Source organism: Protopterus annectens, chromosome 9.part0 (genome assembly GCF_019279795.1).
Source record: "Protopterus annectens isolate FY-2018-M chromosome 9.part0, PAN1.0, whole genome shotgun sequence".
Lineage (NCBI taxonomy): Eukaryota > Metazoa > Chordata > Ceratodontiformes > Protopteridae > Protopterus > Protopterus annectens.
The window spans coordinates 70,554,159-70,581,828 of record NC_056743.1 but is presented as its reverse complement, the minus strand read 5'-3'; the positions used below and the strand labels follow the sequence as shown (position 1 = coordinate 70,581,828).

The window sequence follows — 27,670 nt, the reverse complement described above, 5'->3', positions numbered from 1 at the left end:
TAACTCTAAGTAAACACCCCATGCCTTCTTGTCATCAATACAAACTTGATCAATGACCATGAACTTGAATTGATGTCCTACTTGGTCACTAATATGTTTAGCCAAGGCGTTGTTTAAATTATTCTTTCTAATAGCATATTCATGCTCATAACTTCTCTGGCAAAACTGCCTTTCCATTTTGCTAATATAGAATATTGAGTATGCATCTCAGATAGCAATATATACCACTGCTTTTGATTTACAATTATATTTCCCTTTTATTTGATATGTTTTATTTCTTACATTAAACTTGTCTCCTATCTTTATTTTGTGACACGATGTGCATGCTCCACATTTAGTTGTACCATGCATGCCATTGAAATTTTCTTGCCCTGTATACCTTAATAAGTCCTTGAAGGTCATTCCCTTCCAGTACACTATAGTAGGTCTTTCACCTTCATAGTTCCTAACACAAAGTTCTTCTGAAAAATGGACCAGTTTTTCTCAAATATCCATTTCAAACTTCTACAATTTTCACTGTAAGTGATAATCAGGGCTTTAGAAAAATCCTGGCTATTAGGTGCAACTCCTGTGCTGGTTGACCCTTTAAAATGGGGAAATCCTCCCCTAAGGATCTATTCACATTCATGTTGGTATCCTGGCTACTAATTCTACCCATCCTGTTCCTAGTATTAAGGAGGGGTCTAAAGTGGCCCCTTCCTCTTTTCCTCATTACCTCCCGCACTACATCAATCAAATTGCTTGGATACACTCTCTTCAAGAACATCGAGTGTAAGGTGCCACATTCCTCTAAAAAATCTTCTAGCCTGGTCACCATACGAGCAGCTCTCACCAACTGTCCTTTAACGACAGATCTCTTTTAATGTTCCGGGTGTGAGCTGCTGTAATGTAGGAAACAGTTGGAATGTTTCCTTTCTATGTATTGTGGCTATAATCTCATCTTTGACTAAATGGACATCTAAATATTCCATATAGCTTGGGCTGATATTCCAAGTAAAGTGCAAAAAACTAGTTGTGCTGTTAATATATCTTAAAAATTCTTCGAGGGACTCTTCCGAACCTTTCCATATCAAATTGATGTCATCCTGGAACCTATAATATGTTCTAATATAATTATTAAAGTTGGTTTTAAAAATATAATGTCTCTCCGAAGGGGCCATGATGATGTTTGCATATGTTCCCCCACAAGGGGACCCCATGGCAATCCCTGTTTTCTGCAGATAATACTTGTTGAAAGAAACAAAATTATGACTGTCCAGGAAAATCATGCTAAAGGTATGGGTGGTTTCATGTTAAGGGAAGGTGTTTACATATATGCCAGTTACATTGCTGCAGGGCAGCTATGAAGCTGACTGGAATAAACTGGATGACATTTCTGATATAGTTAATAAGGTTAAATATAACTTCTAAAAGCAAAGATAAGCTGAGATTCAGACTTGTTCTATTTTTTAAAGGTTGGAGATAAGTATCCAGTCAAGGCAAAAGAGTGTTTTTTTTTTTATTGTACCTAAATCAGGTATTCATCCACTGAATGAAGTAATAGAAATTCAGGGTATTAATTTGGTAATTATTATTTGCATTGGTCTAACTGACATTCTTGTTACCAAGAGTCATAATTTCTTGCTTAATGCTATTTGATAACTAGGACAGAATATTTTTAAGTAGATTAGGCTGATATTTGCAGGGATATACTGTGCTTCAAACAGATTTATTCCAATTGATATGGAGTAGGGAAAGTAGTAATCATTAAATCCAAAAATAATAGCACTGTGTTCTGTTAAAGAACTCCACAGGTGCATGTAGCTAAATTTCAAGCACAAGAAACTACATGTCATTAAACAGTATGAATATAGATTAATCCTAAGAATGACTGTATGAACCTCAGTCATTTTAAGAGCATCACCCATTGAATAGCGTTGGTTCTGAGGCAAAAATGGCAGACAAGTACAAAGTCCATTTATAGGTATTTTCAATCTAATCAAGAATTTAAATATAAACTCAATACATCCATAAAAATCCATGAAGAGCTCGAGAATAGTACTGTAGAATAATTACATTACTTATGGAAGTGCCATGTCTAATCTGATTGCTTGCTTGACAACAGTAGAAACACGTTAAATTATAGCAAATTTGAGATTAAAGAAAATCGAGGGAAAAAAGCTATTGTTTACAGTTTTTCTCATACTTAAAATATATATATATATATAAATATATATATATATAATATATATATATATATATATATATATATATATATATATATACGCGCACACACACACACACACACACACATATATATATATATATATATATATATATATATATATATATATATATATATATATATATATATTTTTTTTCTGAAACCTGTCTACACACCATCTTATTTTTTATTTCATATATATGGCTGTACCTTCTATGAAAACCACCACAATTTCTTAGTATTTATTCCCTGTACCTGTGTGCTTAACTCATTCCTTCCAGTACAGCTCTTTTGAGTGTGTACCTTTAACTCCCAGTGGGTGTGGCTTGAGACTTTTAGAAATTAAGTTATCAACTTACAGTTCTAACAAGTACTTGTTGACAGAGGTCAAATATCAATACAGTAGTGTTTCCCATTATGCATGCGTCAAGATAAAATATTCTGATACCGTATATGTAGCATGATTTTGGAATTTTTCATGCAAATATCAACAAGCAATATTTGACACCTACAGGCGCAGTAGCAGGTAACTGTAGAAATGTCTGGAGGCTGACTCAGCTGTAATGAGTTAATATGGAAGCCAGAAACTGTATCTTACCTTTTATTCCCTGTATTCTAGTTTCATAGCCATCCCAGCATCTAAAGACATCCTTTATGGTTTTAATAAAATTAAAGTAATTAATCTGCTGTTAGATGTCAGTAATGAAGTATATCATCTGCATATTTGTTTCTATTTTTGTTTTCTATCCCTTAGCAATACATGTAAATGCAGGAGGAAACCAAGACTGTTGCACTTGTTATGTGCTGATCTGTCTTAGTACTGCAACAGAAAAAAAGGAGACTCATACCTCATTCAAAAGGAAGCTGCCTCATCCAATCTGGGAAGAAACATTGACTCTACCCTTAGCAGAAGAAAACATCACTGATGGAATGCTGACCCTCTCTCTGTGTGATTGTGATAAGTACTCGAGGCACAGCACTATAGGAGAAACAAGCATTAGCTTTGCGAATGTGCACATGCCTCCAGGAAAAGAGTGCTGGCTGCAACTCAATGCTCCAGAAAAGGTAAGTCTTTGTCTTATACTATTAATAGTAACTTGCCTGATATTAACTAGGCCCTTATATCTAATGAAGAAAGCTTCCAAAGCTGTCCATTACAGATGTTTAAAATATGATTTATGCGGTTTTGATGGTGACTATTATGAAGTGGAACTGATTTGTTCAGTCTACTAAAGGTTTACATATGACTGTCCAAAGGTATTGATCTCTGCAGATATATGTATGTAGTTCTAAACTAGTTCTTGTGTATCTTATGTTAGTAAGAGCAGTAACTGTTTATTTTAATATTGCTACTTTTTCTTCTTCTTTTTTTTTGTTACAAAACATGTTCTTCTGTAGAGCTCTTTCTCATTATGTTTCTTCATTTTGAAACACTGTCTGTACGGAGTATGTAAGAGTCTAGTATGTCTGGTGTGTGGTACATGAACTGTCTGTATCATAGGTTTAGGGATTGCCATGAGGCATAAACTGAGTTTCCTAGGTAGTGCCAGACAAGCAAACCACGTATGCTGTGTGACTTGGATAAGGAATTCTAGAACAGTCCACCCCAAGACATGTGAAGAAGAAATAAAGGAGGCAATAAAGAAATAGTAAAGGAGGGAGATGGTTAAGGTCATTAGGATTTCAATCTTTGAGTAACAGACATGGAAGTTCAAAGTTCCAGGGTTGACAGGGGCAGTGGAAATTTATTCAAGTTTTGCTCCATTTGGGGTTCATCTGATTGGTGCAGAACAATACAATAAAGGACAAACTTCTAGTTGTGGTCCTAACTAGGTTGTGGAGTGTCAGAGATATCCAGGGAATAGTTCTAATAAATGAAAAAAGTGGAAAAAGTGCCTCAATTCAGACCAATAACTAAAAAATAAGGCACTGGAAGGTTCACCAGATAAAACCACAAACTTTATTAGATACAAACTATGAGAACACAACAAAACGAACGCCTTAACTGAATCACCACATTTTCATCGGTACAACTTCATCAGATGAGCATAACAACTTCTACCACCATTTTTATATAGTCCTTGATGAATCAATTAACAAAAATCCGAAGTTTAAAGCTACAGTACAACATTGATAAGTGCATCAGAATAAAATACATTAAATGAAAAAACCTTAATAAATAAGTGCATAATGAAAAACACTAAACTTTGAGTGCAAATAAAACTGTAAAGTGCACATAAAATATGTGTATATATATATATATATATATATATATATATATATATATATATATATAAAATGCACAATGTTAAATGTTACTCATAAAACTGAATATCTTAAAAATGAATATACAGTTACATAAGATATTGTATAAAACATCACCCTCTGCTGGATATAACCATTAAAAACATAAAACTATGTTTGACTAAAACTACCCTATATATATATATATATATATATATATATATATATATATGTATATAATGCACAATGTTAAATGTTACTCATAAAACTGAATATCTTAAAAATTAATATACAGTTACATAAGATATTGTATAAAACATCACCCTCTGCTGGATATAACCATTGAAAACATAAAACTATGTTTGACTAAAACTACCCATCATTTTTCAAAGTTTAGCTGCCCTCAACTTTAAAACAGGCTTCAATGAAACCATATCATTTAAACCAGGGTGTTTGTTAGCTTCCAGCACCAACTGCCAGTACAACTCTGTGTATTCTAGATGTGTCTCCCAAAGACTAATAAACAACTGGTGATAAGGATATCCAAAAAGTTTAATGGTGGAATAACTCAGGCATAGACACTGGAACAACAAACACTCTGTTTAGACACTGGAACAACAAACACTCTGTTAACCTAGGTTTTGTCTACAATAGACTTCTTCAGAACATTAAACAGAATCCAAGAACCACTTAAATACACTTTCAATAATCAATAAAAATCAACACCTATAATCAATTACTGAAACAGAATTGTTAAAGGTATAAGACATCCCAAGAAAAATTATTTGTGAAATAATACATCTCATGAAATTAATAAAGCCACGTATGCATTATATAAATCATTAAAGAAACACACATATATGAATGAATACAATTGTTAAATAAAAAAATACAAAAAATAATAATAAAATGTTGCATACTAAGAAGTTTAAAAACATTTAAAAACTATTTTGCTTAATGAGGCCATAAGTAAAAACACAAAAAGCAAATGACTCTTAATAAGAAAAACACAATCAAGGTTACTAAATTAACCCAAAATATGTCTTAACTTTAGAATGGGTGCTAAGCTGATGTTATCATTGATACCTGGAAAATGAAGGGCATCCAAGCGCATTTGCCAATTTAATTCACATATATCTAAATGAATGTCCAAGACTTTCCCTTGCACATCTTTTTTATTTGTTGAATTACACAAAATTTAAACAAGTGTCCAGGAAAAGCTTGAACATGTCTCGCTAAAGCATTAGTAACCTTACCATTTTTGATGTCCAATATATGTTCCCTAATTCTTTCCCTAAGGTATCTTGCTGTTTTGCCCACATAGAATGCGGCACAATCCCGACATTGTGCGACGTAGACAACATTCTTCGTATAACAATCAAAATGACCCACAATAGCAATGTGATGACAATTAACCTTAATACTTTCCCCCGTTGTTAAAATATATTTACGTCAAACATCTCCCACACCTAAAGTTCCCATACTTTTTACCAATACTATGATAGTTAAGCTCACCATTGTTATACAACAATTCTTTAAACGATCAATCCCTTCGAAAAACAAACTTTGGTGTCCCTCCTATTTTGTCATCCACTTGCTTATCTAATTGTAAAAAAACCCAGTTTTACTTGATCATGTCAATAAACCATTCTGCATCATAGTTATACGTAGTGATGAATATTAATTTCATACTACTATCTTGTTTACTCATTCTGTTGGAGCCATCATGAGTTTCTGTACTATTATTCTTCTTGATGATGGCTTGATAAAAACCATTAAATCTTTTAACCATAATTTCATTCTTAACGTTATTACATAAATCCTCAGGGTAACCTCGTTTTCTGAGCATACTTGTCATAAATTCCAATTCCTTTAAAAAGGCATCATCTTCACTCACCATCCTAGCTGCTCTTACCATTTGACCTTTAATGATCCCTCTCTTTTGATGGTGAGGATGCCAACTATTGTAGTCCAAATATGAATTAGAAAAAGTACTTTTCCTAAAAATTTCCGATCTAATACATTTATTAACTCGATCAGTAGTTAATAGTATATCCAAATATGAAATAGTATCTATACTAAATTGATGGGTGAATTTCAAAACTTCAACTGTACTATTAATATAATCTACAAACTCTTCAAGGGCCTCAACAGTACCATCCGATGCTATAAAAATATCATCCAAGAAACGCGTATAATGCTTAATATATTTGTAATATTTTGTTTTGAAGACAAATTCCTGCTCCCAAAAAGCCATTACATAATTAGCATAAATGGGGGCGCAAGCTGCCCCCATAGCCACTCCTGTGGACTGTTTAAAAAAATTGGCCCTCAAAATATATAAAATTATTACGTAGGACTATTTCCATAAGCATGATATAGGTATTGATTTCATCTTGATCATACTTTCCAGTTTTGGCTAATTGCGTTTCCAACCAAACTAAACCCGTATTGTGAGGAATAACTGTAAATAGATTACAAACATCAATAGTGAGAAAAATGAGATTATCGGAGATACTCAAATAACTTAATTTTTCTAAAAAATTCCAAGAGTCCCTTGATATGTAATCAAAGGCAGTCAGACCCCTCTTAAGTTCATGATCTAAAAACTTACTAATGAAACAGGTTTTACTCCTTTTACCATCTACTATTGGCCTGAATTTGATGTTATTCAGGCCTTTGTGTATTTTGGGAATCCCAAAAATACCACTTATAACAGGATGGGGGGTTCACCAGATAGTCATGATCTTTTTCACTAATCTGCCCTTGATATAACATATCATCAAGGAGCATATCTATACTTTTATCGTTTATATTGATTTCATTAATACTACTCTCAGTATAGATTTCATCCATGAGCATATCTGCAACAGCATCAATATAATAATTTCTCTCCACAATTACTACTCCATTCCCTTTATCGGGTTTCATAATACATATTTCTTTGTTATTTATCAGGGCCTCCAGCAACTGTCTTTCCTTTTTTGTTAAATTATTATACTGTTGCATACTGCGTTTGTTTTTAAAAGACCTAATGTCTATTTCACAGGCCTTTTCAAATAATGCCACTGTATGATTCATGGGAGGATTAAAGGTACCAGGTTTAACTAGTCCCATTTGCACACTATTATTACTGTTATCAGGAAACCACATTAATAAATTCATCTTTCGAACAAATGTTTTTAAATCTATAATCATTTCAACCACATTTCCCTTCCTACAAAGAACAAAGGTAAAACTTTAGACAATAAGTTGACATGCTCAATACTAAATTCACATTTGGAATAGTTGTAAACCTTAAAATCATCATAGGAATTAGATATTATGCACGGATCACTTAAAGACTTAGATAATTGCATGTCATTTAGTTCTTCGTGCATTAATTCCACAATCTGAAAAACATCATCATTGTTATGATGACATGGGCCCGTATCACTATTCAAAGTTTGGCCCTTGTTGATATTAGCACCCAGAAATTCAGTCCCCTCATGTGCTTTGAAACCATCAGAATTCATATTATGTAAAGAACTAATAAACGAATATGTGCTTAATTCCATCAAAACATCAAACGTATACGTAGATGCACCATTTACATTATTATATACTGGAGTTTCAATTTCATCACAAGCTATTTCAACATTGTCATCAATAAATGTATGAGCAAATAAATCAACATCTGTGCCTAAAGAGATATTATTACCAATATCATAATTGACATCCTGTGTGACACAAAAGTCCGTTGAAACAAAGTCAAGTACTTCACTATCTTGCGCTTGAAAAACGGGTGAGTCCAACTCATTAGCTGGATTACTACACTTAGAGGAAGAAAGCTCACTGAAAAAACAATCATGGGAATCACCCGAATTATTCAAACTAAACCCTCATTGCATAAAATCACCATCATTTTGAATAGTGTCAACACAACGAACAAGCCCAGAATGTGAAGCAGTATGTGAAGCAGTATTCAAATCTGCAACACCACTAATTTGTATTAAGTCTTTACTTACAAAATGATGATCAAAAGCTGCATTTAATGATACCAAGAACCTTTCTGGTTGCCCAACTTGTTTGTATACCAAGTCTTCAGTCGTGCACCTTGTCTCAGAAAGGTAGTCTGTTCGTTGGTATGATCCCTGTTCTTTAGCCATTCTGAGCAGCGTGGGCCTTCCTCTAAAGGGCTCGCCTCCTGCCGATGTTGGTTTGAAGTACTCTCTTGTACATACGTATTTACGTCACTCTCCACCAGATTTCTATTGATTGTGACCCCATTCATTTTGTAATGTTTCCTGTTACCTTCAGATAGTGGATAAGCCGAATCAGATTCATAAATTTTAATGTCTCTCTTAATTTTGTTCATTTTCCGTGAAAAAATAGTCTGACAGTTCTCATCTACTTTATCCAGAATGTTACCATAATTGGCAACATAATGATCGAATAAAAAATCATTAACAATTTTTTCATTAACTAACTCCAATTCAGCAGTAAGTTGATCCACCTTCACATTATTATACTTCAACATGATATCCATTAACACTAACCCAGTTCTCTCATATAAAGAATGTACTTCCTTAAGCATTTCAGCATTATGTTCCACACCATTGGGATATCTCCATGCACGCAATCCCTTAGGCACAATTCTCAGTTCAATATTCCTCATCAAATATTTATTCTCTAGCTGAACGTTTTTGAGGGAGTATAATTTATATTCAAATGCCTTCAATTGCTCACTTAAAGTTGAATTAACAGTCTCTTTGTGCTTCTCCTTCTCATATTCATCCTGTTGAAAATTATACTTGAATTGCTTCCACCGCAATAAATAATCATTACCATCAGACTTTTCATCCATTCGGATCCTGCTAATGCTTCCTGTATTATTCGATGTGGCCTCTTGAATAAAATCAGAAGTTCCAACTGTTTGCATAGGTTGGGTTAATGGTACACCCAAACTGCCGAAAATGGCATTGCCAAGTCCTGATACCTGTCGTTTATCCACCAATGATTTAATCTGAACAGTATGCTCCTGTAATTGCTCATTAATCTTGTGCAATAGTTCCAAAATATCAGAACTGGATTCCATATCATCCAATAAACCACTATCAAACTACGATGAACAGTTCCACAACTAATAAACAACTGGTAATACGGATATCCAAAAAGTTTAATGGTGGAATAACTCAGGCATAGACACTGGAACAATGAACACTCTGTTTAGACCGCTTGCTCAGAGGTGACCTGTGCCTGACATATAAGGCCATGTCAAACCCAGATTTGATGAATATGCTTCACCTCAAAAAATCTAGATCCCTCAGAACCACAAGGGTGGGAGACTTAAACCTTGACACTGTTATAAATAGAACGTGCTGGAGGGACAGATTCATCACCCAGAGACTCCCTATGCTGTGGAACAAAATCCCGGTACATGTGAGGCAGAGCACCTCGCTGGCCTTGTTCAAGAGGAATCTTGACCAATGGATGGGAGATCGCAGATATACCCCAGGGATTACTTCAGTGTCACTGCTTGACAGAGGCACAGAAAAATGATAGGCATAGTTTTTATTCAAACTAAAGGGGTGGCGAAAGCCACATAACTATGGGCTAGGCTTATAAATGCCCTTGGGCAGATAGCCTAGTATGAACCTATGAACCTATGAACCTATGAACAATGAACACTCTGTTAACCTAGGTTTCGTGTACAATAGACTTCTTCAGAACATTAAACAGAATCCAAGAACCACTTAAATACACTTTCAATAATCAATAAAAATCAACACCTATAATCAATTACTGAAACAGAATTGTTAAAGGTATAAGACTTCCCAAGAGAAATTATTTGTGAAATAATACATCTCATGAAATTAATAAAGCCACGTATGCATTATATAAATCATTAAAGAAACACACATATATGAATGAATAAAATTGTTAAATAAAAAAATACAAAAAATAATAATAAAATGTTGCATACTAAGAAGTTTAAAAACTTTTAAAAACTATCTTGCTTAAAGAGGCCATAAGTAAAAACACAAAAAGCAAATGACTCTTAATAAGAAAAACACAATCAAGGTTACTGAATTAACCCAAAATATGTCTTAACTTTAGAATGGGTGCTAAGCTGATATTATCATTGATACCTGGAAAATGAAGGGCATCCAAGTGTATTTGCCAATTTAATTCACATATATCTAAAGGAATGTCCAAGACTTTCCCTTGCACATCTTTTTTTATTTGTTGAATTACAAAAAATTTAAACAAGTGTCCAGGAAAGGCATGAACATGTCTCGCTAAAGCATTAGTAACCTTACCATTTTTGATGCCCAATATATGTTCCCTAATTCTTTCCCTAAGGTATCTTGCTGTTTTGCCCAAATAGAATGTGGCACAATCCTGACATATAAATATGAAATCCTGAAAATAAAAAAAGATGTGCAAGGAAAAGTTTTGGACATTCATTTAGATATATGTGAATTAAATTGGCAAATGCGCTTGGATGCCCTTCATTTTCCAGGTATCAATGATAACATCAGCTTAGCACCCATTCTAAAGTTAAGACATATTTTTGGTTAATTCAGTAACCTTGATTGTGTTTTTCTTATTAAGAGTCATTTGCTTTTTGTGTTTTTACTTATGGCCTCATTAAGCAAAATAGTTTTTAAACTTCTTAGTATGCAACATTTTATTATTATTTTTTGTATTTTTTTATTTAACAATTTTGTTCATTCATATATGTGTGTTTCTTTAATGATTTATATAATTCATACGTGGCTTTATTAATTTCATGAGATGTATTATTTCACAAATAATTTTTCTTGGGATGTCTTATTCCTTTAACAATTCTGTTTCAGTAATTGATTACAGTGTTGATTTTTATTGATTATTGAAAGTATATTTAAGTGGTTCTTGGATTCTGTTTAATGTTCTGAAGAAGTCTATTGTATACGAAACCTAGGTTAAAAGAGTGTTCGTTGTTCCAGTGTCTAAACAGAGTGTTTGTTGTTCCAGTGTCTATGCCTGAGTTATTCCACCATTAAACTTTTTGGATATCCATATCACCAGTTGTTATTAGTTGTGGAACTGTTCATCGTAGTTTGATAGTGTCTCCCAAAGACCACCTCAAGGGTCAATAGGCTGCGTCTCAATTACAGAAAAATAAAAATCTGCTCCTATACAATTCAAAATAAATTGTAAATTGTATTTCCTCTCTTTTTTATTGTTTTGGAGCTTTTCTCCCCAGGACTGTTCTGAAAATGGACACCCGCTGTCCAATCGGACTATCCTGGTTAACAAATTGAAATAAATAAAAATAAATAAAAATAAAATAAAGTATGTTTATATAAAGCATTGTTTGTATTTATCATTCTTTTGTCGTATCTGTGCTCATACATTCTCAATTTCAGTTTTCTTTCGGTCTTGCCTATATAAAATGCATCACATTTGCCACACAAACCTAAGTAAATGATACCCTGTGTGTTGCACTTGGCAAAACCTATGGTCTTAATGAACCTATTTCTAACTTTCAGATATTATGTGTCATCAGTTTTGATATAAGGACATTGAGCACATTTAAATGTACCCCTCCTGCCAGAATTGCAGTTATTGCCCTTAGATGTACCATTTTCCAAAATATTCTTGATGTTACGGCCCTTTCTGTAAATACATTTAAAACGTTTGTCAAAAATATACTGCAAATCAGAAGTACGAGCAAATCTACACCATTCATCTTCTATGATGTTTCTGGCCAGCCCAGCTTACCCATCATAAGTAATAACCAAAGCACCATTGTGCATATTATCTGCCTTGACATCAGGTGGTTCAATACTACCAGGATCATGGGTATCACTGCCAAAAATGGGGCAAACCTGTTTTTTCTGGCTTCAAGTACCTCACAGTATACTTCTGTGAGAAGCTCTTCTGGGTAGCCCCTAGCCCTGAACAAATCCATGAGGAACTTACTTTCACTAACAAAATCATTGTCATCTGATGTCATCCTGCTGATACGCACAAACTGGCCCTTCACAACACCCCTCTTCTGACAGTAAGGGTGTGCACTGCTGTAGTGCAAGTAAGAATTTAAAAAGGTCACTTTGCTGTACACCCTGGTTTTAAAATGGCCATTGTTTTTGCTGATACAAATGTCCTCCAAATATCTCATCTCATCATGATTCATCACACATTTAAACCTTAAAAATTCAGTGTTTTTTGATAAATAGTTAAAAAATTCTAAAGACTTGTCTTCAGGTTCTGTCCAAAACAAACATATATCGTCCAAGAAACAAGCATAAAAGTTTCACAATTAAATACAAATTCCTTTTCCCAGTTGGAAAGTATAATATTAGCATAAGTTGGGGCAGAATGGGCCCCCATAGCAAAACCTCTTAACTATTTAAAATACTGACCTTCGAAAAACATAAAATTGTTTTTTTTTTAAATTAAATCCATTAAAATTAATCAAGCACGACAGTCATTGTGACTAATATCAGTACTGTCACTTAAAACTTCTTCCAACCATTCCAGACCTATTTCATGAGGAATGGAAGAAAACAAATCAATCACATCCACTGAAATAAAGGTCAAGTTGTCCAAGTATAGACCAGAATGCAAATTTTTCAAGAGGTCCCATGAATCTTTCAGCACATTTTCACCCCTCAAAGATACTTTTTTAAGCTTTGAATCAACAAATTTGGCTAAAGGGGCAGTTACTGAACCCTCAGCTGACAAATGTGGCCTTAATGGTTTTCTTATATGCAATATTTACTTTATTTATGGTGTTCATTTCAACTCACAGGACTCTTTAGAATTTCCTTTCCGAAGGAGGTCAGAAAGGTTGAGGAAGAAAGGTCCAGTAAACTAGAGATGCAATGCCTGGGCAGTACAGAGGGGTGGTTATCAGATATAGAACATGAAGTTAGAATACTGAAAGATGGTCCTAAATTAAGTTACAATGGTTTTAACATTTTTAATTGCAGCAACATTGACATTCAGAAAGGTCACTTTAACCTATTTTAAAGGGTTTTACATTTATACCAAAGACTAAGACTGATGTTTTCAGGTTGCTGGTCTATTTTAAATTATTTATATGTAAAAAGAATTTAAAATTATTTTTTTAATGGGCAAACAAGATGCAACATACAACACAATGGCCTGGTTAGGAAAAATATTTTTAACCCGCCTTTACATCCACAACTAAGAAACTTTGAAACTATGGTGAAAGGTAAATTAAGGCAATCCCTAAGTAACAATAGAGTGTTTTCAAACCTAAGTAAGGAAGAGAGAAATATATTGAAAGAATGTAGAAACAATAAAAACATAAGAATCATGAAACTTGATAAGGGTGGTGGTGTTGTTTTAATGGACAAGATTACATATGAGGGGAAAATGATGGATATTCTGGTAGATGGCCATCAGTATGTAAGAGTTTCACTAAATGAAGTAAATATTGCATATAAGAAAATACAAGTAAGTCTCAATGATTTACTGATTGAAGGACTTATTGACACTGAGACATACAACTTTTTACATGTTGAAAAACCCAGGGTTCCATCCATATCTGGTATCCCGAAAGTCGACAAGGACTTAAACAACCCACCTTTAAGTCCAATAGTGTCAGCTGAGGGTTCAGTAACTGTCCCTTTAGCCAAATTTGTTGATTTGAAGCTTAAAAAAGTATCTCTGAGAGGTGAAAATGTGCTGAAAGATTCATGAGACCTCTTGAAAAAATTGCATTCTGGTCTATACTTGGACAACTTGATCTTTATTTCAGTGGATGTGATTGATTTGTTTTCTTCCATTCCTCATGAAATAGGTCCTAAATGGTTGGACGAAATTTTAAGTGACAGTACTGATATTAGTCACAATGACTGTCTTGTCTAATTTTAATAGATATAATTTTAAAAAACAATTTTATATTTTCTGAAGGCAAGTATTTTAAAGAGTTAAGAGGTGTTGCCATGTGGGCCCATTGTGCCCCCCACTTATGCTAATATTATACTTTCCTAATGGGAAAAGAAATTTGTATTTAATTGTGGTTTTAGGAGTTGTTAGAACTTTTATGCTCGTTTTTTGGTATATGTTTGTTTTGGACAGAATCTGAAGACAAGTTTTTAGAATTTTTTAACTATTCATCAAATACCACTGAATTTTTAAAGTTAACATACATGATGAATCATGATGAGATGAGATATTTGGACATTTGTATCAGCAAAAACAATGGCCATTTTAAAACCAGGGTGTACAGAAAGGTGACCTTTTCAAATTCTTACTTGCACTACAGCAGTGCACACCCTTACTATCAGAAGAAGGGTGTTGTGAAGGGCCAGGTTGCGTGTATCAACAGGATGACATCAGATGACAATAATTATATTAGTGAAAGTAGGTTCCTCATGGATTTGTTCAGGGCTAAGGGATACCCGGAAGAGCTTCTCACAGAAGTGTATTGTGAGGTACTTGAAGCCAGAAAAAACAGGCTTGCCCCCATTTTTTGCAGTGATACCCATGATCCTGGTAGTATTAAACCGCCTAATGTCAAGACAGATAATATGTACAATGGTGCTTTGGTTATTACTTATGATGGGGAAGCCAGGCTGGCCAGAAACATCATAGAAGATGAATGGTGTAGATTTTCTAGTACTTCTCATTTGCAGTATATTTTTGACAAACCATTTAAATGTATTTACAGAAAGAGCCATGACATCAAGAATATTTTGGAAAATGGTACGTCTAAGGCCAATAACTGCAATTCTGGCAGGAGGGGTACATTTAAATGCAGTAGCTGTGCTCAATGTCCTTATGTAAAAATTGGTGACATACTATCTGAAGGTTAGAAACTGGCTCATTAAGACCATAGGTTTTGCAAACTGCAACACACAGGTATTTATTTACTTAGCTTTGTGTGGCAAATGCAATGCATTTTATACAGACAAAACTGAAATTGAGAATGTATGAGCACAGATATGACATAAGAAAGATGAATACCAACAATATAAGCACACTTTGAATTGTATAGAAGCAGATTTTTATTTTTTTTTAATCAAGAAGCTGCCTATTAACCCTAGAAGTGGTCCTTGGGAGACACGTCTAGAATACATTGAGTTGTACTAGCAGTTGGTGCTGAAAGCTAACAAACACCCTGGATTAAATGATATGGTTTCATTGAAGCCTGGTTTAAAGCTGAGGGCAGCTAAACTGAAAATGATGGGTAGTTTTACTCAAACATACTTTTATGTTATTAATGGTTTTATCCAGCAGAGCGTGCTGTTTTATACAATATCTTATGTAACTGCATATTCATTTTTAAGATATTCAGTTTTATGAGTACCATTTAATAGTATGCATTATATATATATATATATATATACACACACACTCATTTTATGTGCACTTTACAGTTTTATTTGTACTCAAAGTTTCATTTTTTTCATTATGCACTTATTTAGTAAGGTTTTTAAATGTTTTTAATAAGTTTTTTCATCTAATGCATTTTATTCTCATGCACTTAGTGTTGTACTGTAGCTTTAAACTTCGGATTTTTGTTAATTGATTAATCAAGGACTATATCAAAATGGTGGTAGAAGTTGGTATGCTCATCTGATGAAGTTGCACTGACGAAAACGCGGTGATTCAGTTAAGACATTCGATTTTTTGTGTTCTCATAATTTGTATCTAATAAAGTTTATGGTTTTATCTGGTGAACCTTCCAGTGCCTTATTTTTTTGGTTAATAGTTCTAAAAACCAACAGTGTTCATGTGACTATGTGATTTAGAATAGGGGAAGGTAAGAACACAAAGACAAATGCAATGCTGCAGGACTTTAAATGAGTGTATTGCAGTGAGATGCGAGACTAGATAAAAGATGAATGCGGAAAACATGAGCGTAAGAAAGCTATAAGAATGAATCACTGATGCAGTGCATAGAGATATGTACAAAGTGAGGGGAGGAAAGCAATGTGGCTGTACAAAATGGTAAGGTTAGTGTTTATAGTTTGGAAGAAGTAAAAAGGGAGGCTGTGCTGTCAAACTGGCCAAATGTCTGAGGATGCTAGGAGGCAGCTTTTAGTTGCATACTCATGATATAAAATTAGACTTGTTTGCAGAATATCTTTCAGAGAATTTTGGCCTCCATCAAGACAAAATTAACACACTAAATCTTTTGATCAAGTTAGTTCTTGATAATAATTATATCTATTATGAATGTCAATATTTAAATAAATATCAGGCATAGCCTTGGGAGCAGCCTGTGGACCATCATTTGCGAACATAATTATGGTAACATGAAAGGCCAAATGCTTATTTAAATGTCAATTTTATCAATACATGAAACTGTATTTGCACTTCCTGGATGGTATATTTGTAGCCTGGTCAGGCCCCATTGAAAGTATAAAAGCCATCACCAAATATATCAACAGTATTAAATCATTTTTGCAATTCACACATACCATTGGTCATGATACTATTAAATATTTGGACATTAAAATAAGTAAAACTCTAGACTATGGGCACTTAACATCAAACATATTTAGAAAGGTTAAATATTCTAATATGTTTTTACATTTCACTGGCATCACCCTTACCATCAAAAACAAGCCGCAGTCAAAGGCCACTTGATAAGGACTGCCAGAATGGCATCGAAAGAAGATGACTTTATACATGAATGTACCTTTCTGGGAGAAATGTTCCAAAATAGAGGTTATCCTAGCAGCATGATAGAATCAATCAAACAAGAAGTCATCCAAAAAAAGTAGCTACATGCCTCGTCTTGATTCAAGGTGATTAATACCGAAGACACCATTAGATATTAATATAAATAATAATAACTGCACAAATGTTGAAGCTAACTGAAGAGCACACAGTGTCAATATGTCAGTCAAGCAGGCACTATCACAGTAGGTAATAAAACTTTCAAGATCAAAGGCCATTGCAACTGCCACACACAAGCAGTTGTATACATAGCTCAGTGCAAATTATGCACATCATTTTATATCAGAAAAACTGAATGGACGCTAATGCAACATATTTACGAGCATTATCCACACCACCGGTATCAGGGCCGAACTTGACTTTATTATTGAGCGCTTTCATTCCCAACTAGAGAACTTCTTCAGAAGTTCTCTAGTTGGGAACAAAAGTGCTCAACAATAAAGTCAAGTTCTGCCTTGATACCATGGTGTGGATTATTCTTTGTGAACTGTGGTTTCTGGTTTATGTTTTTGCTGGTTATATTTACGAGCATATTTACAGTATAAAACAGTCAAATAACATCAATGCCCTCTACAAACATATAATTCACAACAGTGAACACAGCTTCCTGTCCGCTATCCTGGAATAAGTACAAAGAGATCCAAGAGGGGGACCCTGGACAATTATTTTAGAATGAAGAGTTATGGTGGCAAATATACTTAAATGCCACAGCACCACTAGGGATAAATGATACAATATCCATATCCAGCATCCTGAAAATGAAAGCATATGAGAGGTGATTGCAGTGTTCGCACCTCTAGTATCTATCAGTTATTCGAAGATATTATTTAATAAACTATAAGGACTTTATTTATTAAATTACCAAAGAGTATTGTTACATCATTATGTCAGCTTACATTTCCCAATAATGATTTATTGCAGTCTCGGACATGCTTAAGAACTCTCAAGACATTTTAAGATATTTTAAGAATCTCTTAAGTATTAGCTACTTTTCATACCTCTCAACTGTACAGACTTCCACATAATGTCCAGATTTTGCCTCATATTTTTGGTCTGTTTTTTCCATACGATTGTGGTTTTCTGGCAAATTAGTGGCAAATCATTAAAGATTAAAGTTAGAAAATAATGACAGACATTTGAGTTTCAGACTTCATACCCTTTGGAAAATTCATGCTAATGCAAAACCTGTTGTTCTATAAACTTTCTAAACTTGTAAGAGCAATATTTAAAAATTTCCCTATTTTTGGACCCATGCTCACTTTTATTTATGGCTTTGTCCAGATTTCTTGCTCTAAGAGGTTGAGAGGTATGCAGTTGGTAGCATTCAAGTTTCAAACGGTCACATGTTTACTTACGGTTATAAACACATCACATGACACCAGTTTAATTATTTGTAGGAGTCTATTGAATTGTTAGATGAAAGTGCTTATCAGGTGGTTTTATTGTTTTAACCATTGCAATAAATCACTTGGGCTACACTGCTGTACATTTTTATTGCTGAAATTATCAGCTAGTATTAGACTGTTCAGAACCTGTCGCTTTATTATTTCTTTTCAAACTAGTTTGAGTGAATATGAATACATTCTGTCCTGTATAACTTGTAGAATTCAGTTCAGTGATTCACATATGTTCACAGTCCCTAGTGTAGTTAATAATGTCATTCTCTCTAGGAGTGATGTTAAGTAGTTTTAGAAAATATGGACAAATTGTACACTAAATCCTGATTGGAGAAAGAATGTTCTCCAGCAGGGTGTTGCTGTACTAGTAATGCCTGCTGAAAAACAAGTCCATCACTTCATGGCAGCATATTTAGCTGCTGTGAAACTCGGATAGCAAAAAAAAAAAAAAACTAAATAATCATCACTTTAACGAGTGTAAAATTAAGATAAAAATGAAAGAAGAAAAGCAAATGTGAATACATTTGTGCTTGTGTATGTACAAGAGTCAAAAAGAAGGAGACCATAAGAAAAAGATTAACAGAGACAGCACTGACAACAGCTGGCAGTTTAACAGCATGATTACAAAATGAAGAAAACTCTTAAATCTGATATTATTCACTAACTTTAATTATCGTGTGTGTGTGTGTGTGATGTTTGTGCTTGCATATCTGTGAGACAATGTGAGAGATGGACAGAGACAGCAGTAGAACTGATTGAGAGACACCAAACAAGCACTAGAGACATTAAAGCCAGATTTACCTTTAGAGCAGTGATGTCAAACTTCGACTTACAGTGTGAAACAGCATTCCCACTTTCAATACAAATTTGTTCACTGAGGTTATAGTCATATCACTTTGAAATGCAATATGCCCTACTTAATAGTTTCATGAGAAAAATAACCTACTACCTGTGTGTGTGTGTGTGTGTGTGTGTGTGTGTGTGTGTGTGTGTGTGTGTGTGTGTGTGTGTGTATACATTAAATACCCATATAATATATAGTTTTGATGTAAACCACCTCCTCCTACAGCAATTACATGTACTACAGCAACTTTAAAATATTAGGCAGAGGAACTATTTTACATCAACAATATAAGAAATATTTAGTAATAAAAAATCAATTAAAAAAAAAGAAATTCACATCAATTTTACACATAGTCCATTCTCTAAGTGCAATAATTTCCTGCAGGGTGTGTGTCACAGTATAAATAATGCTCTTTTAGGGGTGTAGAGGCCTTCAGCCTGTGGTGTTGGGCCTCAGAACACCCCTGTTTGTAGATTATTTACACAGTAACACACACCATTTTGGGCATTACAGCATGCATAATACTCAAAGTAAACATACATTGTAAATAAAATTGTATGGCATGTTTAGCCAATGCATTCTTCTTAATTTGTTCTTTCAAATCATAAGCATGCTGACTAAATATTTCTTTCTTTGAAAGATCTGTGTTTTGTCAAACTAGAATATATGACATAATTCACATGTGGCTAGAAAAACTAAGTACATGGTTGCATAATTACAATAAACAGTAATAAACTCGCTGCTGCTGAGTCTGCTTGGCTGTGTGCGACAGCTCTGAACTATTCCCTCCACGACCCTGTGTCTTTGCCTGGGTTGTATCCCTCTAATTTCACTATTAGGGTGTTCCCCACAGAATACCCTTGGACTCGGTCAGGACATTGTCTTCTTCTACCGCCCTCTACCACCAGAAAAAAGAGACTATCCCCTCCACGACCCTGTGTCTTTGCCTGGGTTGTATCCCTCTAATTTCACTATTAGGGTGTTCCCCACAGAATACCCTTGGACTCGGTCAGGACATTGTCTTCTTCTACCACCCTCTACCACCAGAAAAAGAGACTATCCCTCCACGACCCTGTGTCTTTGCCTGGGTTGTATCCCTCTAATTTCACTATTAGGGTGTTCCCCACAGAATACCCTTGGACTCGGTCAGGACATTGTCTTCTTCTACCACCCTCTACCACCAGAAAAAGAGAGTATGTCTACCTAGTCATGCTATATTACTTTTAACTAAATGTTCCTGCTAAACTTTCAGACTGCCACTAGCTAAGCAGCCAGCAGCTACCCCTCCTTACTCCTTCATTTCCCTCACAGTCTCCTCGGATGGCCACATAGGCTATCCTCTCTCCCCTTCTAGTACAGCTCCACGCCTGGTAGCTCCCTTGTTTGCTTACTGCACTACTACTTTGTCCACTAGATGTTATACTTTTCTCATCCCTATTTGGGATATTAGTACTGACTTCTGCCTTACACTTTTATTCTCCCTCCTTATACTAATCCTTTTCCTCCTTTACCTCTCTGTCTCATCCTCTCCCCGAGGATACTTTCTCTTGCCTTGATTCCCCTTCCTTCCCTGATACTTTTCCACTCTCCTCTGGTCTACTTTGTGTTTTGCTCACACCCTTTCTCCTTGGGCTCCCTACTTGCTTCTCCTGTCTCCTTTGAGCCCAGGTCTGTACTCCTGTTTTACCCTTTTTCACATACTATTGTATTTACTAGGCCCCAATATCTGTATGCTTTATTACCCTTAGATATTACTCCTGTTCCACATCCTACCCACTTAGCCTCTTATCTCCTTCCCTAGCCTATTGTTCTCTTTACTGAACCTATTACTATTCTATCCTTTTCAGCCAGATCTCTGCACCCCTTCCTTTCCGGTCTATACCTGCCTCCCTGCTATCTTCCCTCCCCTCCCCTTCTATTAATCTTCCTACTGCAACCTTATTATCCTATCCTTTCTTCAGCCAGGTTTCTTCACTCCCTCCTTTTCCGGTCTATACCTACCCCTACTATCTCCGCCTCCTCCTCCCTAGGGACTTCCTGTGGAAGTTTTAAAGAATGCCCATGTCCCAAAGGCGCCATCTTTAAATCTGCCCTCCTCGCTGCTGCTGAGTCTGCTTGGCTGTGTGCGACAGCTCTGAAGTAGGTTTTAAGCTGTATATTGCACTCCAGTTTTCAGGAATTGTATTGTAACATTTCTAGTAGTCGGTGTTTAACTGCTGTTTATGTTAAATGTGTTTAGCTTGTGCCATATTGCTGTAGTAACCTGTTATCTACCTATAACACTCCAAGTCAGGTGAAACTGATGATTATATGCTATTCCAGCTTATGTTCAGGTTAACGCGACTGTGTTTAGTATAGCCTTAGTTGAAGGACCGCTCTTTTACTGTCTGGATTTGTGCTATAGGCGTGTGTACTTTTTCTAGTATAGGACTGCTCTTTTACTGTCTGGATTTGTGCTATAGTGTGTATACTCTTTCTAGTGTAAGCGCGAATGTGTTTAGCACTTGGATGGTACTGAATACATGGGACGGCTCTAGTACTGTTGTGTTCAGGTTGGTGGGAGTTGCGTTGATGCAGCCTCTGATATAAGACTACTCATCTACCTCTGATACTGATAGAACAGCGTGTTTACTATTACTAATCCAAACGCGAATGCGTTCAGCCTTAAGGTGGCATTAAATTGGTAGGATTGCAATAATATTGTTGGTGGACAGATTAACACGAATGCGTTTAGTATAGTCTTTCTTGTAATGCTACTCCGCTACTGTCTGCATTGATTCTGTAGCACGTGGATCTTTGCTCAGCTATACGCGAATGCGTTTAGCTTTCAGGTAGCGCTACATAAGTGGGACCCCTCTGATACTGATACCGATACTGCTTAAGCTGGTATAGGAACCCTTTACATCTCACGCAAATGCTGGTTTTGTATGCTGTGCTGTTCCAACCTATGAGTACTTACGGGCTGTGCAAGCGTGAATAATTTTAGATAGTTTGGCTAGCTTTTAAAGTGACTGCTCTTGAATTTGTTGCTAACTTAGAAGTGAATGCGTTTAGTTATTAGGTTTGCCTTACATTGGGACTGCTCCTATCCTAGTCCTCACACCTATTGCTTTCACATATCATATTTCTGTATACGCAATAGCGTTCCGTGTTATGACTTGCTATTTACACCATCTACACCTCCTAAAGAGACTGGAAAGTGTTTCAATTGAATTGTTTATGTTAACGTGAATGCGTTCACTGCATTACTCTGGTGTGTGTGGTGATTTGCTGTAACACTAGACTCTATATATTATTAGCTATACAGTTATTTATTTGAAATGTACTTTTCACCATTAATATGTACATCCTAAAAAGTTATATCAACTATGTGTAACGTTGCTTTGCTTACCATTTGCATAACCTGTCTTTTATTGCATTTTGACTCTGAATTGTAACCCTGTATGTTAATATTGTACTCTAACATTATCTTTTTGCCCTCTCTCCCTCCTCTAACAGCTATCCCCTCCACGACCCTGTGTCTTTGCCTGGGTTGTATCCCTCTAATTTCACTATTAGGGTGTTCCCCACAGAATACCCTTGGACTCGGTCAGGACATTGTCTTCTTCTACCACCCTCTACCACCAGAAAAAAGAGAGTATGTCTACCTAGTCATGCTATATTACTTTTTAACTAAATGTTCCTGCTAAACTTTCAGACTGCCACTAGCTAAGCAGCCAGCAGCTACCCCTCCTTACTCCTTCATTTCCCCTCACAGTCTCCTCGGATGGCCACATAGGCTATCCTCTCCCCCCCCCTTCTAGTACAGCTCCACGCCTGGTAGCTCCCTTGTTTGCTTACTGCACTACTACTTTGTCCACTAGATGTTATACTTTTCTCATCCCTATTTGGGATATTAGTACTGACTTCTGCCTTACACTTTTATTCTCTCCTCCTTATACTAATCCTTTTCCTCCTTTACCTCTCTGTCTCATCCTCTCCCCTGAGGATACTTTCTCTTGCCTTGATTCCCCCTTCCTTCCCTGATACTTTTCCACTCTCCTCTGGTCTACTTTGTGTGCCCGCTCCGCTCCCACCCTACCCCCATATCCCACCCACCCCAGGGTCCTACATTTATATTTCTACAAGCCACACCTCCTACTACTGCTATCCTATCCAATTCACAGTCTCACAGATTGTGTAACTTCCTTCACTTAGTCACACCTACATACCACTTTAACCAACCCACCACTATCTCACTAAAGTCCTATACCATTACAGCCCCTTCCACTCTACCCCTACTCCCACCACACACCCCTCTACAACATATCAGGAAACCCTACTTCACATACAACTATCTTATCATGTCTACAACTATCCTCCACTCACAACTTAAACTACCTATCACCTTCTTACAATTATTCCTTCTCATTACTACCTACTTCTTAACCTCCTATGAACACTCCTTAACTATTTCTCTCTCACTTCCCTCAAAACATACTAGTACACCTACAACATACCTACCTTCATCCTATTTACCTACCTCATCACAAACCATATATCTACTTCCCAAATACCATAGACTATTTCATTGTAAACTACTAAAAACTAAATCAAAGAAAGTATTTGACACATCTCTAAAACACATATCCAAAAACTATGGTCTACTACTCCATCTACTTCAGGACGGTGACATACACCCCAATCCAGGCCCTCAACCTACAACTACTGAAACACACAGTCACCATATAAAAGCTCTCCTTCCTCCATCAACTATAACTACAAACATACTATCCTTGGCCCACCTAAATATACGCAGTATCTGTAATAAAGTTAGTCAAATACACGCCCTACTAGAAGTACACAACTTTGACATTCTATGCTTATCAGAAACCTGGCTAAAACCATCTATTAAAGATATTGAAATTACCCCACCTGGATATAACATTGTTAGACTTGATCGCACCTCCAAGAAAGGAGGTGGAGTAGCTATCCTATATAAATCTAACCTGAAGCTTACTCTTCTTGACCTTGCTCTTACCCAAAACAATAATGTCGAAATAATCTGCTCTAGAGTTCAAATTAATACTACTAAATCAATAAACATCATTTGTGCATATCTGCCTCCAGGAAATAATATCCCCACATTAGAACAACTTCTTGAACAACTCTCAAATTACCTCCCTCAAGAAACACTACTCCTTGGAGACTTTAACATTGACTGGAAATCTTGTAACAATGCTAACCCTACTTCCCATTTAAACCTTTTTGGTTTCAAACAACTAATTGATAGTGCCACTAGAATAAATAAAACAAGCAAGAAAGAAACCACCTTAGACTGGGTTCTTACAAACTCCCCCTCACAAAGCTACAAAACTGGCATCCTTCCTGATGACCTTAGCGATCACTCCCTCACATATGTCATTAGAGCTAAAACTCATCAAAACTTACCTACCTCACATAGAACACTATATTCAAAGAAACAATTTAATCCCCAAAGATTTCAAACAGAACTCTCACAATACAATTGGACCCCTCTAAAGCACCTCTCTCTCAACAAAGCCGTAGAATATTTCAACTCAGCATTCCTTACAATCCTAAACCACCATGCCCCAAGTCGTACCATTAGAATAAAGACCAGAACAGCACCCTGGCTTACCTCTAATACTAAACAAAAGATCAGGCTTAAAAATAAATCTTGGAAGAAATGGTGCTCCTCTAGAAACCCAACAGACTATCAAACCTTTAGAGAGCTGAGAAACAAAACCAAAAATGCTATTATTTCAGACAAAAAGAACTACTATGTAGAACTTCAGCAATCCACAAAAAGAACCAAAAGGTTCTGGTCTACTATCAATCATCTACTTACCCCAGGTAAAATAGTAACACCTAACCCACAGAATCTAGACCCTGATAATCCCTCTTTAATAGCCAATAACTTCAATAGCTTCTTTACTACTTCCATACAAACACTAGCAAGCCATTTATCCCCTGATGCTTCCCAACTGATCTTAAGTAACACCAACAAAGTCATTCCTTCCCTTCAACTTCAACCCATACCCACCTCCTACATACAATCTCTCTTACAAAACTTAAACCCACTACCCACTCAGCAGATAAGCTTCCTGCTGAATTCCTTCAGGAAGCAGCAAAAGCTATAGCCTACCCTGTTTCGATCCTAATAAACAGATCCATAAAAGAAAGTGATTTTCCAGAAATCTGGAAGATATCACACATCATACCCTTACATAAAGGAGGCAAATCCACTGACCTCTCTAACTACCGCCCAATAGCACTATTATCTCCACTAGCTAAAATCATGGAAAAATGTATACACAAACAACTACTTAACCATCTCCTTCAAAATAACCTACTAGCAAACACTCAACATGGATTTAGACCCTCACATAGTACGACCACTGCACTACTTTCCTTTACTAACACAATAAACTGTAACTGTAACAATAACAAACTAACTGCCTCTCTTTTCCTAGACCTGTCAAAAGCCTTCGACATGGTCAACCATAAACTTCTCCTACACATACTAAACTCACTTGCCTTGGATTTTTCCTCCTTAACCTGGTTCTCATCCTACCTTGAAAACCGACAACAAGCAGTACTCTGGAAAAATTCTCTATCTGCTCTACTACCTATCTCCTTAGGAGTACCTCAAGGATCAATATTAGGTCCACTCTTATTCTCTATCTTTATTAATGATCTTCAATCATCTATCCATAACACTACCTGCATACAATATGCAGATGATTCTACCATCATCTGTACAGCTCCCACCCAATCTGAACTCCAGTCACTCACACAATCTACCTTTTCAACCGTTGAACAATGGTTCTCAAAAGATGTCTCCTTCTCAACTCCAAGAAAACAAAGCTATTACTATTCTCACCTACCCACAAATCTCCTCAACTAAATTTTACTATTACTGCAGCTGACAATTCTCTTATCTCCCCAGACTCTACTACCAAACTGCTTGGTGTTACTATTGATAATAATCTTAACTATGATTGTCATATCAATAACACTATAAAAGCAGTAAATAAAAAGATAGGTTCACTGTACAGAATAAAACCCTTCCTTACTCCAGAAGCACGGACCACCTTAGCTCAATCACATCTTATCTCCACCCTACTGTATGCTTCCTCTATTTACACCAATCTCTCTAAAGGTAACCTGAAAAAACTAACTACATCCTACCATAATATAGCCCGTTTTGCCACAGCATCCCAGTACAGAACTCACCACTGTAATAACTTAAAACAATTACAATGGTTAGAACTACCTAACAAGCTTATCTATCAACAACTCTTAATTACACATAACATTCTTTATCAACCAACAAAACACCAGCTCTCAGTAACCTCCTTACTCCCTACAAAAACTTGAAACAGTTGTGATCTGCGAAAGATACAAGTCACCACAACTAGAATTACAAATTCAGTAGGTAACTGTCTATTTTCAAACTCCATAGGAAAATATGGAATAACCTCCCCACACATTACCTCACTAGACTCCTTACAACTTTTCAACAAACAACTTCTATTACATCTTAACAACTTCTGGCTCTGCTCTTGTACCAATCCAGACTAAATGACTTCTTCGCTCTTCAGCCATACCTCCCTACGTAAAAATCACTATCTTTCCCTGCTATTTCAAATGACTAAATTACTGTACTGTTCTAAAAAAAAAAAAAAAAATATGAATATATAGCTTAGGCTATTTGTTTTTTACCTGATTTTTTTTCGCTGTATTTTCTACTACACTAAAATGTATGCATTGTTGCTTAAATGTTTAACCTTGTTTTAATTGTGGAGCTTTTCTCCCCGGGCCTCCACTGAAAATGGAAATTATCCAGCTGGACTAGCCCGGTCAACAAATGTAAAATAAATAAATAAAATAAAATAAATAAATAATATAATATAATTTATTTGTTCTAAGTTGTTTAAAAGTGGTAACTGAATTGGTATGACTGCAATAATTTACAATTCCTGCTGGAATTACTATGTTTTCTGACAGGAATAAACATATTGTCTCTGGAGGGGATGAACTACAACCACTGTATTTGTAGTGGAAAATATGTTCAAATCACTATAAACAGTATTATGTCTATTCTAATAGATACCAAGCAGTTTTTGAATAATTTATATGGCTACAGTTACTGATTTTTTTGTGAGTTATTCTTGATGTCAGGTCTTTATTTACAGGGATACCAAATATAGGTGGCATGCATTTTAACAGATGAATGGATACATGAATTAAGTGTAAATCCAAGCAAGTGAATTTAGTGTGATTTTTACT

At 35.6% G+C, this 27,670-nt stretch overlaps 1 protein-coding gene across 1 annotated transcript in view; it reads left to right on the top strand.

Annotated features, from left to right (window-relative positions):
- Positions 1–27,670, top strand: part of SYT13 (synaptotagmin 13) — a 729,137-nt gene that overhangs the window by 408,265 nt on the left and 293,202 nt on the right. The window contains exon 4 of the mRNA XM_044082567.1: positions 2,958–3,268. Coding sequence (XP_043938502.1) covers positions 2,958–3,268 — 311 coding nt within the window. The remainder of the gene's footprint in view (positions 1–2,957; positions 3,269–27,670) is intronic.